We start from the raw sequence: 16157 nt of genomic DNA on the forward strand, positions 1-16157 counted from the left end.
ATCTTAATAGATTTTCTCAAAGGACACAGGATAATCACAGTGGCTGACTAGAAAGAAATATTAAGAAAATTGAAAACTGCATTGGTGAGAAAAAGAACAAAGTTGTGCCAAGTTATATATACATATATTTTTCCATCATGACAATGCACTTGCTCCTTCTGTGGGAGAATCACAGGCTGTCCTATGAAAACTTCAATGGGAAACCTTACACCATCCACCCTACAGCCCTGATCTCGCCCCTTAGACTTTTTGCTCCCCAAACTGAAAGAACATTTAAAAGATGTAAGACTGAGTCTCTAGAAGGCGTCAGAACTGTGGTTGGAGCATGGTATAAATTGAAGAGTGCAGAAGTCTTCACAGAAGGGTCAGACAGATGGAAACACTGACTTCCTAAGTGTATAGCCCTAGATGGAAGACATGCTGAGAAATAAATTTCACATTTAGATATTTTGTGTAATAAACATTTCTAGTATTTTGTAGCAATATCTTTTTACTTACCCTTCTGTATGTGTTTGTATGGGTAAAAATGTTTATGTATACACTTATGCATAGATATTTGGAGTCCTGGTGTGGTGCTGCAGGTTAATGTGCTGGACTACAAGGTCGGTTTGAACTGCAAGGTTGGCAGTTCAAGCTCACTGGCTGCTCCTCAGATACCCTAAACAAGGTCACTGTGAGTTGGAACCAACTTGATAGCACTTACCAACAGCAACAAGATAGTTATATATCTATATCTATCTATCTATAGATATATATATATAGATAGATATAGATATAAAATCTCAGACATGTATGCATATATAAAATTGTGTTTTGTTTGTCTTCTTGTATCTATAGAAAAATTCACCCAAAGGCAGAAGGGACTCTGGAAGATAGACAAGCAATTTATTCATGTTTTTACTGATGCCTGTAAGGCCACGTGCTATTGGTTATCAGATGTGTCTGTGGATATACTGTGTAAAAAGGAATTTAGAGGATAGCGTGAGATAATTCCTGTCTAGCACTTAGCATTATTATCTGGCACATAGTGAGCGCTCAATAAAAAGTTTGCATTTATTTTTCTTGTCATGATTACCATTACAACCAGCATCATTATTGTTGTCTTTTAAACAGCAAGGTGCTGGGTATAAGGACTTAAAATTCACATGAGCAACGTAAAGACGTGACACTGAGCCGCTAATGTATCTTTAGTACAACACTTATGGTTGTATGACCATTTGTCTTTCTACATTACAATTATCTTCTGGGACCTGGCAGCTCTGGGTGGCTGTTTATGTATCTCATTCAATACAATTACATAAGGCAGATTACGTGCCTATATGTTTCCCTCGCCCCTTAACTGTCCACAGAACTTGGTCCCCATGGTGATGATGAACACCTAGAGGACAGAACCCATGCACTATCTACATGCGTGCCCACACACCTTCCCCTTCCAGGACCAGCACAATCTACGGGGTAGCTAAATCAGTCTTATATTTACTAAGTAAAGGGAAAATAAAGGAAATGATGTGTTAATGACCATACAGTAGAGATAAAGCTGTAGGATTCACTGGTCTGTCCACATAGATATTTAATAAGTATTATCTATGTGCGACGCTGCAGGATAGCACTGGACTACTAACCACAAGGTCTGTGGTTCAAACCCACCAGCTGCTCCTTGGAAACCCCATACAGGGTCACTATGAGTTGGAGCCAATTTGACGACACGTTCCAACAGCAGCAACAACCATCCACGTGGTCAGAGCTGTGCTCAGTGCTATGGGTGCCAAGTTGTTGTTGTTGTGAAGTGCCGTCAAATCAATTCTGACATGTAGTGATATTATATAGGGTTTCTGAGGAGCAGCTGGTAGGTCTGAACCACCGGATGCAAAAAAGCAGTCTGGGTCCCAAATGAGCTCCCAGCTTTTGGTGTAGGTAGGTGTTCTGAGAAGAAAATATGATCTGGGGCAAGCAACATGAATGAGTCCATCTTGACTTCCTAATCTCCCATAAGCAAGGGGGCACTAAATGCCCAGAAGTGAGAGCTATGCTCTTCCTAATCCCCACCTTCCAGCCTCCAGCTCGTCACCCCAAGGAGCTTCCCTAAATATGGAACATGGGCATCCAGGGGTGCCAAACAAAGCGCAGCCCTATGAAAGCACATGTGAAGCATGAAGTATTTATTTTACATACAAGAGGGCATCAAAGAGTTTGTGAGGAAATTCCATAGAATGTTTTCTTTCTAGTTTTCCACAAACGTTTTGAAGCCCCCTTGAATATATAACCACCAGCCTCAATAAAAGCAGGATAAATCAGTATGACTCATCTTCTGCTAGCCTGGACTAAGCACTCTCTCCAGGGCTCCCCCAGCTCCCTACATAGACTGCTCTCATGGCGTGTGCAAACTGCAGCATGAACATCTATCTGCTTACTTGTCTGGTCCCTTCAATGGGGCTGATTTATCTCTGATTCTTTGGTGTCTAGTATAGTGTCTAGCCCATAATAGTCACTAAGTATACACACAGAAAATGAGTAAATAAATGTAGGAATGAGCAAACTCATTAGGTAAAGAAGGCTTTTTGCCCTCAGTGAAACTGATCATGAGATTGAAAGGTCAGCAGGAAATTCTCAAGCCTTCAGAAGGAAGGTGATGCCATTTTTATTTCATTAACTACCAGACCCCTGCCAAGATCAGAAAAAAACAGTCTTCTCTACTCTGAGGTATCTGTAATGATGCCCATCACCAAGAAAACAGCATGAAAAACCTCAAGTCCAGCAGTCCAGGATGGCTGGATCCTCCACCTTCTAGCACGCCCTTCCCACCGCTCAGGTAGAAAGAGATGGCTGCTGAGACCTCTATCCCACTCAGACAAAACCAAATGGGTTTTCGTTTTCTAATGTGCAATTTATACTTTATAAAGTGAATGCACTATCAAAATTAAGTTCTGTTGTGTATTTTAACTTTCATGTGTCCATAAATTAAGAGAATCTACCAAGGAAGCATAATCTTACTCAGAGTCACAGAGATTCTAAGGAAGGTTTTCAGCATTTCAATAATCCAGGAGGTGTTGGATGCGTAATGCACTAAAGAGCTGCACTTTGTAAAGGCTCCTACAAATCCCCGTAATTTAATTCAGTTACAATTTCCTTGGGAAAGAAGCTCTGCATAATTGACCTCCCAGATGAGGGAAGGAGATAAACAGTCTCACTGCCTGACAGCAAATAAAAGAACAGGGTGTGTGCTTGCCTTGGGTCAACCCCAGGTCTCCTAAACACAGAACAATTTACTCAGGTGCCCACGAACGCAGTGTCAAACCCAACAGAAAACTGATGTTAGAAGTTTCGTGAAGAATCTGCTTATGGTATAGTAGCTTCCACTGGGGTGTCCAACCTACCCTTCTAGGACAACTGCACTTTCCCAGAGAGGAGACCCTGCAAACAAAATGCTACTAGGTAAATCTACAGCCTACCTTACTCCTTAAGAGAGCTGTAGCCATTGGTGAGTGGACCAGCAGCGAACACCTGCCTGGCAGACTGGAGTCTTTCCCACTAGACCTCAGCCCTGACACTTAAGAGCTAGTGGTCAGTCCTTTCAGGTCATGGGAACTGGCAGGTGATGAAAATCCCCACTGATCTTACCTGATGCGCACCCACTGGCTTTTGTCTATCCAGGGATACACTCCCTTTACCTGTTACTTGTTATTATCGTGAACCATTGAATCAGTTACAACTCATAGTGACCTGTAGAGGGTTTCCAAGGCTGTAAATCTTTTTGGGAACAGAAAGCTTCATCTTTCTCCCACACAATGGATGGTGGATTTGAACCATAGACCTTGTGGTTAACAGGTTAACAACCTAACGTTAACAACCACTACACTACCAGGGTTTCCCCTCTGTTTTTGTTGTTGTTAAGTGCCGTCAAGTTGGTCTGACTCATAGCAACCCTGTATGGGGTTTTCAAGGAGTAACTGCTGGGTATGAACCACCGAACTTGTGTTTAGCAGTCCAGTGCAAATTTTCTTGCCCAACTGAGTGTGTGTATGAGTGTGTATGAAAGTGTGTGTATATGTTGGGAGGAATCCTTAAGAAAAGCAATAGTCAACCTATTTAGTCATCACTATTACAAAGGCACTGACCAATCAGAACGGAGCCTGGATCTTGCCAATGATGGAGGAATATTATCCCTGGGGTTGTCCCCATCCTCTCCCTGCCACAGGGATTAACAGGTGACCAGTCTGTACAATCATGCCAGTGCTCTCCTGGGCTTTAGTGATTGGTCCAGGTAGAAGATACAATAGACAGCGAGATAGACAAAGTAGATTTTTAGAAATGGATGGGAACAACCAAATATTGGAGTCCCAATGTGGCGCTGTAGGATAAGCACTAGACAACAGAGTTGATTTGAACCGCAAGGTCGGTAGTTTGAACTCACCAGCCGCTCCTCAGAAACCCTAAACAGGATCACTATGAGCCAGAACCAATGCGATGATACTTAACAACAACAACCAGATATTAAAATTCCAAAGAACAGAGGAAAAGAGAACAGAAGCCTGGCTATCTGAGGACTTTGTCTCCTCTGCATCCAGGCCCTTACAGAGCTTGACTGCATGTTTGACCCCAATATTCAGCAAGTTGCTTTGCCGCTATAGGATTTGTATTCATTCATTTGAAAGAATATTTATTGAACACTCTATCCGCATGTGCAAGTTACAGTGAGCGCACAGCTGCGTGGTGTTAGTGGCGTGCAGGACCACAGAAGGGAAGTGAGGGAGGTTCAGTGCACTGGTCGCCTGCCTGGGTTCAGCTGACCCAAAGGGGTGCTGGTTCTTTTTGCAGAGCCCTTCCTTCCTTGCTTTCAGCTCCAATAATCTACATATCAGTGAAAGCCCTGGGGACCAAAACACAACTCCGTGTACAGATAACAAAACAACCCAGAGACTGTGACACGGAACCGAAAACCAAGCCTACTGCCCTCGAGTCGACTCTGGCTCATAACAACCCTAAAAGACAGAGTAGAACTGATGCCGTAGGATTTCCACAGCTGGAAATCTTTACCGAAGCAGACTTCCACATCTTTCCCCCAAGAGCAGCAGATGGGTTTGAACTGCTGGCCTCGCAGTTAGCAGTCAAGCACTTTAACTATTGTACCACAACTGCTCTGGTGACACCGAGAAGGTGTTCATGAAGAAGATACGGCTCTCACTGTCTGGAGATGAGGCCTAACCCACAGCTGAGGGAAACTGAGAGCAACCATGTCAGAACGAGGCATGCTTGACAAGCCACCTCAGAAGGCCAGGGGTGCATTAGGGCATCGTCTTGTCTCAGTCAGTGATGAGCTTCAGGTATCATATCCACCTACCTCCAAAGAGAGCTCTCCGTGATGCTCCCCAGGTTATAGTCGTAGAGTTTTGTCAAAATGAGAATCACCTGAAGGCAGAAAAAGAAGGAAAAATGTCTTGGTTAGTCTGAAACAATGACAATCTCTTAGAACTGAAACAACCCAAGGGAAGCTTTAGGATTCCTTTAATGGGTGCTTAACATAATTGAATGAATTGTCAACAGCATTACTAGGCTGAAGGGATCAAGTTTGCCAATGCCTTCCCAGAAGCCACTTAGGTCTTATCTGCCTCTCACTTCTCATCCTACCACCACCATACCTCAAAAGTTAGCTGACTGCGCAGGCATTTCTTACCTAGTAGCTGAACATTTCCAGGGAAGCCTGTCAGAGCTGTCAAACTTGTACCCCACTGGGCAGCTACTAAGACGCCCTAGTGGTACAGTGAAAGTGCGGGCTGCAACCTGAAAGGTCAGTGGTTGGAACTCACCAACCACACCACTGGGAGAAGGCTATGGCCAAGTCTGCTTCTATAAAGATTGCAGCCTTGGAAATCTATGCAACAGCTCTACCCTCTCCTATGGTGGTGGTGATATACCGTGGAGTCGGTTCCAACTCATAGCGACCCTGTACAGGGTTTCCGAGGCTGTAAATCTTTATGGGAGCAGAAAGCCTCATCTTTCTCCCGTGGAACAGCTGGTAGTTTCCAACTGCTGACCTTGAGGTTCACAACCCGATTTGTAAGCACTATGCTACCAGAGCTCCTTACCCTCTCCTATAATACCAGTCTAATCTGTAATTGACTCGAGGGCAGTGGGGTAGGCAGCCACTGAGCACTAAGTTGGGAGAGAAGGTCCAGTATTACAGCTGTCACCCTCAACACTTACAGAGGGATAGACCACATAGGGCAAGTTACTTCTCTGAAGCACAACGTTGCCATGTACTAACAGTGATTGATAATGCTACTCTCTCTTCTAAAGGTTGCTGTGAGGAGTTAACTTAGGTAATAAATGAAAATTACATATCAATTACAAGACTTCTTAAATGTTAGTTCCTTCTCCTCTGAGGGCTGGGTTTTATTCTCTGACACCCCAATTTCTAGGAAAGTCGTGGGACAAGAGCCACAAAGGATAAGCAATAACACTTTAACAGGAGTTAAGCCAGGTTTCACAAGAGTTCTGAAAGCTTTTAGAATTTGGAGGTGCTCCCTAAGAATAAAAATCATGAAAAAAAAACCAACAAAAAACAAGTAAAGCTAGATCCTGGGAAGGGGCCTGTGCCTCACAGTTCGTTAGCCTCATGGCAATTCCTCCTTGGACTCAGATATAACACTGTTTCAACTTCTCTCAGAGAATCCCAAATAATTTAGTAAATTCTTTCAGAATTATATGAGAGCTTAAAAATCAGAGGCATTTAATATGTGTAACTACAGCAGTCTCAAAGCAGAACTTTAACACCATTTGAAGGTCCTGAGATGAATCTGGAATCCATGTTGGATTTTCCAACAGCTGTTCCCCTGACATGGATGCTGGGCTAACCATTTACACTAACGGAGATACTCATTTTCTCTGAGGTCTGGTAAGTGTAGGGTATCATAGTCTATGCCAAAAGGGCCTTGCCACTATAGATCAACAGATACAAGACATAATAGCTTATACCTGAAAGGTCTTGATGCACAGCATTATTGATAAACGTTTACACTGGACCCCAGAAACAGACATGATTGAGAAAGCAATAGATTAGCAAGTTTCCTGAAAAAACTATCTTGTCATTGTCCTGTGATCAACCCCCCAAAAAACCCAGAAGACCATGTGTGCTTGCAACTACGTGCTCTTTACCAACCATGTGAAGTCCTGGTGTGGCACTGTAAGATAAGATGTTGGACCACAAGGTTGGCTTGAATCATGAGGTCGGCAGTTCAAACCCACCAGCTGCTCCACTGCTCCTCGGAAACCCTATACAGCAGGGGTGGAGAATGTCCACCCTGTGGCCTGTATGTTGTAGCTGCTATTGTTTTAAGTGTTGTCAAGTTGATTCCGACTCGTAGCAACACTGTTTAGGGTTTCAAAGACGGAGCTGATGGGTTTAAATTGCCCATCTTTCAGCTCAAACTGACCTTGAGGTACAGTGCACACCACACCAGGACCCAGGAAATCATTTCATCTGGTCCTGCCAAGACAACCACAGTTTTAGCCACTACATTTGTTGTTGTTAAGTGCGGTCGAGTTGATTTCAACCCTTAGTGACCCTATAATAAGGTTTCAGAGGAGTGGCTGGTGAGTTTGAACCACCGACCTTGTGGTTCAAACTGACCTTGCTGTCCAGTGCATTAACCCCATAGAACCACACCAGGACTCCTGACCAAATATAGCAGGGTAATCTTTAAGTTGATAATTTTGCACTGCCTGTGAATGATGTTATAAATTTTGGTAGGAAAAAGGTTCCCCGCTCCTGCTACACAGGGTCACTATGAGTCGGAACTGACTCTTAACAACAGCGACAACCAATCATGGAACCCTGAATTTACATTACCCACCAATCCCTGCTCAGTTCCTGCTTTTAGATACCCTGCCTTTGACTCCCCTGGTTGTCTCCAGCCAATATAATTTTGTAATGTCTACTTCCTGCTTCAACTATGAAAAAAGTGTTGTTTTCCCTCACTTTCTGTGAATTTAGATGCCTCCCTGGTCTAGACCAACCCTATCCCTCATTTGTTTTTACTTTAAATAGACTCCATAATGTTGCTCTACAACACAATCCAACAAACATGTATTAGAAGCCCAAGATTTTGTCTGATGCCACACACAAAGAAATGCAGACGAGGTCTAGGAATCTGAGATTCAGTTACACAATGAACTTGTCAAAGAAAAAGGAAGTTGATGGAGAGCTTAATTTACCTCTCAGTCCGTTGTTGTTGTTGTTGTTGTTGTTGTGTGCCGTGGAGTCAGTTCCGACTGATAGCAACCCTGTACAGGGTTTCCAAGGCTGTAAATCTTTATGGGAGCAGAAAGCCTCATCTTTCTCCCACGGAACAGCTAGTAGTTTCGAACTGCTGACCTTAAGGTTCACAGCCTGACTCGTAACCACTACGCCACGGCACATAACAACAACAGTCCCACTGTAATTCAATGCCCATTAAGGTAGCCTTGAGAAAGCAACTTTCTTGGTGCCTGAACTGATCAGCGGTGCAGCTGGTTAGCTGACGTACATATGCCCTACAATACCTGGAAGACTCAACAAAGTGGTGTTTTTCTCACCACTGGTGTTCCCTCTCCATACCCGCTCTTCTTACATAAAGAGCCTAATTGTCTGTTCCACTTTTTGGTGTGGTTCATGTTTCTCCTGATACTCATAACCTAGAACATTTGGCCCTATTGCTTCCAACTCAGCAAAAAAAAAAAAAAAAATGTTGACATCGATGCCTGGTCTTTTCTCTGAAGGCCCAGGGATCAGTTTCAGCCACAGTAAGTGAGCATAGAACATCCAGATCTTGAATTCCAAGACAGCGAGCTACTGAACCTTTCCAATCATCCCTCTGTTACCACAGGCTTGATTTATTATAGTATGCATCAATACGCACTTTCTTTCAACACTTCCTTCAGAGCCAGCAAAATGCAACTCCATGACCTCAGATCTGTTCCAAGTGCAAAGAAATAGACAACTATGGTGGCAGACAGACACAGAGATCCCCAAGGTCCTCTCCTCAAAGGTCACTTCTCCTAAGCCACAACACAAGCTTCCTCCAAGGATCTGCTCCAATCTTGCTTCTGTAGCAAAATGTGAGCATGTGTGAGGTGCTGGGCACCCTATGGGCACATCAGATGGCATGCCTGTGGTGGGGGCATATGCTTAGCAGATCTGTGTGCCAATTAAGTCGCTCTAAGTGCTAAATTTCAATCACCACCATCCCGGGAACGCTGATCAGCGGCAGCAGGGTGGCTGTTTGTTTGAAGACACAGAATGATGTTGCTGCTCCACCTCGGTACAATTTTGTGGAATAGGCCTATAAATCCCCCACCAAGAAAATGGGGCTGTGGGCATAAAGCATTTCTAGGTAGTTGCTCTCCTGATACAAGACAGCAGTAAACTAAATAATGAAGTTCAGCTGGTCACAGGCCATGTCTCCCATTCATCTGACAAGGGAATTCGGAGCAGCCGCAGAGAAGGAACCCTTTAACCCAGTGTGTAATGGTGTGGAGCCGCAGGCACAGGAAAGCAGCAATTGTTTAAGCAATTCTTGGGGCAGGCAGGGAGGGAGGGAAAGTCCGATCCCTGCGACTTCTTGCTGGGCTAGTAAAACTAAAATGCCAGTGATACTCTTAGGCAGTTTATCAATACTGCACCCAAACAGGCATCCTTTATGGCATTTCAAAGCATATCTGCTTGAATCAATCTATTTAATCTTTCTGTTTTCAGAATGGGTGCAAGCAAGAAGGGAGGCCTGCTAACCTTTAGTTATGTTTGCAAATCGATTACTTCAGGTTCTCTTTTCCGCCCCATCTGTATGGTCCATGTGCATTATTTACCTCCTACTGTGGGGCAGTGATGACTCACTGATTCAGGTTTCTTTTGTTTGCTATGTATTTGTTCTCATTAATTAGTAATCCTATTCAACAGAATTTTAAAAACCCAAACCACTGCCAGTCGGTTGCTGCTGATTCACTGTTGTTGTTGTTAAGTGCCATCGAGTTGGTTCTGATTCATAGCGACCCTGTATAGGGTTTCCAAGGAGCAGCTGGTGAGCTTGAACTGCCAACCTATAGTTCAAACTGACCTTGTGGTCCAGAGCATTGTCCCGCAGCGCCACACCAGGACTCCTATGCTGACTCATAGTGACCCTATATACACACATTACAGCATTATGCTGAGGCTGTAAATCATTACCAGAGCAGAAAGCCTCATCTTTCTCCTGCAAAGCAGCTAAAGGATTTGAACTGCCCACTTTGCAGTTAGCAATCCAGTGTTTATCCTACAGAGCCACTTGGGTTCCTTTATCCAACAGAATTGTTTTTAAGTGCTTTTGAGTCAGTTCTGACTCAAAACGACCCTACATAGGGTTTCTGAGGAGCACCTGATGGGTTTGAACCATTGAACTTGCAGTTAGCAGTCCAGTGCTTATCCTACAGTACCACTCCTGTTAAAGGTGCAACCCTACCGCTTGGGTAGACTAATGGAACAAAGGGGGAAATGCAGTCACCAGCCTGTTCTGGTCTTATCACTGATTACTTGTGCATGGTTTTCAAACATTTAAAAAATTAACGGAAATCTTTTATGAAGTGAAATTGTATACACACATAGGTAGTACATACTCTCATGGGGTGTTTTGCTTTCATGTGATCAGCACACAGTTTTCATGTAGAGATTTAACTCTGAGTTCAAATTTATAACATTTAATCATAAAGCCCATCAATAAGACAAAGGCTGTTTTGATGAATACGTACGCATGTGCACACGCACACATACACAGAATGCGATAGCCATCAGCATCTCAACTTATTTCTGTATTTTGTTTTCATCTTATAAAGGGACTTCAAAACATTTGTGGAAAAATAGAATTCAAAGATAATGGATTTTTCCCACAAACTTTTTGAAGCCCCCTCATAGAGTATCAGAATTCACACCAAATGACCACATACTAATAATTTAGGTTATTCTCTAAATCTTACAATGTTATGTTTAAATAGCTATAACAAATACTTACAGTTTAGAAATTCCTACCTACACTGTAACAGGATCCCACCAGCCCATTATTTATGGGGCTTTTCAAAGTAACATGTCTCTGATGCCCCCAAAGCCAATCCAGTATCTGTTGTGACCACGTACATCAGCCCTGTTTATGCTGTGCCAAATCCTGGCCACATCCAGTGCTTACAAAGCCTCTGGAAGGATTATTATAGTTGTCCATTCTTAGAGAGTGTATGCTGCTACCTACTTACCAACTTGCTGTTCTCCAATCACCCACTCCTAACAGAGAAGGAGAGTCCGAGGAATAGTGTCAGGTTCTGTGCAGGGTCTATGAGGGAGTGAGGAAGGGCTCCCCCAAAGTCTGAGCCATGTTATTATCACCTGAGCTCCCAAATGCATAGCCTTTGCCTAAGGATTTCCCAAGCTCTTCTTGAATAACGCCATCAACTTAAGCTTCTTGCACTCCCCTATATACAGGGGGTGAGAAGACATCACAAAAGATCCTATGGAAGGAAGATACTAATACTCTACCCTTTGTCCAATCCAAACCTTTTTCTGTTGTTGTTGCTCTTGTTTTTAGTGCCACGGAGTCAGTTCTGACTCACAGCTACATCATATATGCAACAGAACAAACACTGTCCAGTCCTGGACCATCCTTACAGTTTCTGCATGTTTTGAGCCCAGTGTTGAGGGGTTTCCACTTGTTTGCTATTTCTCTACTCTAGAATGCACATGAGGTTCTAGCCCAGGGCCTGGGCCCTCCTAATACTATAGCCAAAGTAGGTGAGAGGAAGTCCAGCTATTCTCACTTTTAAAGGAGCATTCTGACTGTCCTTCTTCCAAAAAAGATTTATGTGTGCTTCTGGCAGCCCATGGATTATTCAGTGTTCTTCAGCAACACAAGAATTCAAAGGTATCAATTATTCTTCAGTTTTCCTTTTCATTGTCTAACGAATCGGAGGCAATTAAAAATACTATGGTTTGGGTCAGGCACATCTTAGTCCTCAAAGTGGCAACTTTGCTTTTTTAACACTTTAAAGTGTTAAAGTATTCTAGTGCAAATTAGTAAAAGCCAGTCAAAAATGTCCTGTACAGCAAAATGACAGAGTAAGCCTTATTTCAAAGTATGTGTTAAAATGAATTAACCTGGCAACAGCACAAATTAATACATTGGCAGTCCCCGTTATGCCAATTATTAGTTATGTAACACCTTTTAGTGTGACGGTGTGTTTTTGAAATTAACATAAAAATATAATTTAGAAATGAAACCTACACCAAACATTTACCTATAACACTTTCAGATAACCTGGTTTTACAGACCATACTTTTGAAAACTTCTTTACTAATTCATTCCTACACTATCTAGAACTAAAATTTCTTCCATACTCTTAAGTATCACTGAAATTCTCCAATTCTTTCCCGAACAACAAAACAAAACACAGTGTCTCCCCACTTTCTTGTGGGGCATTGAAGAATTCACTCCAATAGGAAGGAACTAGAAGAATGGTGGTTCACCACAGTTGTCCCTCCCTCCTCTCTAAGAAGGAATGTTGTTGCTGTTAGTGCCACTGAGTTGGTTCCAACTCATAGCAACTCTCTATAGGGTTTCCTAGCAGCGGCTTGTGGGTTTGAACCCCCTACCTTGCAGTTCAAGCCAACCTTGTGGTTCAGTACTTATCCTACAGTGCCACAATGGGACTCCTAAACAAGGAATGTACAGACAAATATTTTCCCAATGTGTGTCTCTATTGTTTATGGTTGGCATTGGAGGACTAACGAGAATCATGCATGAAGGCTAAGTTTGCCTAGAAAGCTTATGATATTTTTCTTAAATTGTGAATTTAGGATAGCTCTGAGGGAACTAGTGGAAACTTAAGAAGATTCAAGTTCTAGGCCACTGCCTGTCACTTCACCTTATCGTCATCTTAAGGAAATCTCAGAAAACTGGGATATGTCTTCTGATTTTTCAATTATTAATGATTTGCATTCTTTTTCTTTCTCCATCTGTGGCTAATTGTGAACATGGAACTGAATCACAAGGGAAACAAAAGTGTGGTCTTCGGTTCCATGATTGTGAAATCATGGCCTACAAGTGCTCTGATGGCCACATTCTGAATAATGTAGTCGGTGATGGAGGTCTAACACTATGAACAAGACTTTTCCCTTTGTATTTCTCTCAACAATCATTAATGATTCAAGGCTGACTTGGGCAAATGTTTCTGTAATTGTGACACATGGGGAGAAGCCACAGAGCTCAACAATGCCAAGGCTCATTATTCCTTTCACCTGCGGTAGGTCAGGGTCTGGCTCAGATGAGCAATGGAATGGCCACATTGAAAATGCCAGCAGACGTGGCCAGGCTGAAAGCAAGCTACTTCTCTTCTTTTCTCTCTGGCATCCAGCAGGTCCCTGGGGGTTTCCTCAGAGTCCAAGCTCAGATGCTCACCTTTCTCCTTATTGGGTAGGTTTGGGCAGCTTACTAGATACTATTCAGTGCTTGTACAAATACGGATGAAAAATTATACGGGAACAGAGAATAATGGGGTGTAAACAGATTTGAAACAATATTACACAATGAGTGAAGCTATTTTTCATATATTTTTTTGAAATTATATGATAAATAAATTCATCAAAATAATTTAAATAGCCAGGAATTTGTTTAGCAAAAAATGGTGTTTTCTCTGCACTCCATTATTAGGAAAAAGCAAACCCACAACCGTGGTTTTCCTAAAATCTAATGCCTGCTCCACGTTATGTCTTTGGCTTCAGTAAGCAGTTATTCAACTTCCCAACTTGAATAAAGGTTCTCATTCTTTTAGGGAGCCATGAAACTTTGATGCTCATAACTTTTGTCAGATCTGATTCTTCAAACAATGAATCTGACTTTAATGCTATCACTGATCCCTTAACCTCAGAGGTTCATGAATCCAGGAACAAGAATCATGTGTAATTCTCTGAAACTGGGAGCTTTGCTCAGAAGGAGAACTTTCAGCTCTAAAATTCTACACATTTAATTTAATAAACATTTATTAATCCTTTGTGAAAATGCAGGAATAAAATATGCGCTGTGTGGTGCAGAGAGAGAGTTCAATGAATCTCCAGGACTTGGAAGCTCACTCTAATGACAAGGCAGCCTTGAACACACATAGTTACAAAGCAAGAAATGCAAAAGTGTGATAGAAGATCAGAGTCCTTATGTTTTGTAGGGAGCAAGCAACAAAGGTGTAATCTGGAAGTGGCTCATGGAATAGGAGGTATTCAGGACAGAGCCCAGAAGCTAGATTGGATTCAGATGGAGACTGGGGGAGAGGGTTTATAATCATCCAGTTCCCTATGCAGCTGATTTGAACTCAAGGCAATCTCTTGTGTGTTAAACTGGAACAGCACTGTGTAGGGTTTCCAAGTGGTGAGGTCTCAGATGTAGATTGCCAGGCCTTTCTCCTGAGACACCTCTTCAACATTTCAGTTAGCAGTCAATCACTTTACAATAAACATTTGCCTCCACCACCACTCAGGTGTCAATTTGTCATACTGTGCTGTGGTGGCTTGCATGTTGCTGTGATGTTGGAAGCTATGCCATCAGTATTTTAAAGACCATCAAGTTCACCCATGGTGGACAGGTTTCAGTGCACCATCCAGACTAAGACAGACTAGGAAGAAGGACAGGTAGACTACTTCTGAATGTGGTTGTGGATAAGTGCCATTGTATTGGTTCCAACTCACAGCGACCCTGTGTAGGGTTTCCAAGGAGCAACTGGTGAGTTTGAAATGTCAACCTTGTGGTTCAAACCAACCTTGCAGTCCAGTGTTTTATCCCACAGCACCACACCAGGACTTCTGAAGGTTAAGCCACTAAAAATCTTATCAATAGTCTGGAACATTCTGAGATACAGCGCTGGAAGATGAAAACATTATGACTTGGGACAGAACATTATCTGATATAGTACCATACTACTGGGAAAAGAGGTATCTTTTCAAAGTACAGAGAATGGGGCAAAGCTTTCCAGGCTTTCATTGTCTGATGGGGCACAACTGAAAATGTGAAGAAATACTGCAAATCCATTAATAATCAGGACATGGACTGTAGGAAGTATAAGTCTCGGAAAACTGGAAGCTATAAAAAATGAAGTGGAATGAATAAAGACTGATATTCTATATTCTAGGCCTTGGTACACTGAAATGGACTGGTATTGGCCACTGTGAATCCAACAAGCATATGGGTTACTATGCTAGAACAAAAAATCAAAGAGGAACAACATTGCATTTATGGTTAAAAAGAACATTTCAGGATCTATCATAAAGTACATTGCTGTCTGTGATAGGATAATATCCATATGCCTACAAGGAATACCAATTAATACTACTACTACTCAAATTTACAAATCAACTACTAAGCCAGTGATGATGAAATTGAAGAATTCTATCTACTTCTTCAGTATGAAGATGAAATTGAAGAACTCTATCAAATCCTTCAGTGTGAAATAAAACAAACAAGGAATCAAGATGCACTGGTAATTACTGGTAATGGCAATATGAGTGTCAGAAACAAAAAGGAAAGATTAATAGTTGGAAAACATGGCCTTGGTGATAAAAATAATCACATGACAGAATTTTTCAAGACCAATAACTTATTCAGTGCAAACACCTTTCTTCAACAACATAAAAGGTGACTATCAACATGGAACTCACTAGCTGGTATACAAAGTATTCAAATTGACTACATCTGTGGGAAGAAAGAATGGAAAAGCTTAATATAATGAGCTAAAACAAGTTCAAGGGCAGACTGTGGAACAGACCATAAAGTGCTTCTGTGCAAATTCAGGCTGAAGTTGAAGAAAGTGAAAATAAGTCCACGAGAAACAAAATATGACCCTAAATACATCCCAATTGAACCAGGAAACCATCTCAAGAACAGAGTTGATACATTAGACCCCTAATGACCAAAGGTTAGAAGAGTTGTGGGAAGACATCAAGAACATCACACATAAAGAAAGCAAAGGTCATGAAAAAGACAAGAAAGAAAACACTGAACTAGATATCAGAAGAGTCTCTGAAATGCCCTTGAGCATTGTTGTTGTTATGTGCTGTGGAGTCAGTTCCGACTCATAGCGACCCTGTACAGGGTTTTTGAGGCTATGAATCTTTACGGGAGCAGAAA

General features: G+C 42.2%; 1 protein-coding gene across 3 annotated transcripts in view; it reads right to left on the reverse strand.

Annotated features, from left to right (window-relative positions):
* The window catches only part of SORCS1 (sortilin-related VPS10 domain containing receptor 1), a 749465-nt gene that overhangs the window by 440644 nt on the left and 292664 nt on the right, over nucleotides 1-16157 (reverse strand). For all 3 annotated transcript variants that reach the window (XM_006831326.1, XM_006831324.1, XM_006831325.1), the window contains exon 2: nucleotides 5339-5406. In XM_006831326.1, the coding sequence (XP_006831389.1) occupies nucleotides 5339-5406 (68 nt within the window). The remainder of the gene's footprint in view (nucleotides 1-5338; nucleotides 5407-16157) is intronic.

The sequence above is a fragment of the Chrysochloris asiatica genome, unplaced genomic scaffold (assembly GCF_000296735.1).
Source record: "Chrysochloris asiatica unplaced genomic scaffold, ChrAsi1.0 scaffold00003, whole genome shotgun sequence".
Classification (NCBI taxonomy): Eukaryota; Metazoa; Chordata; class Mammalia; order Afrosoricida; family Chrysochloridae; genus Chrysochloris; species Chrysochloris asiatica.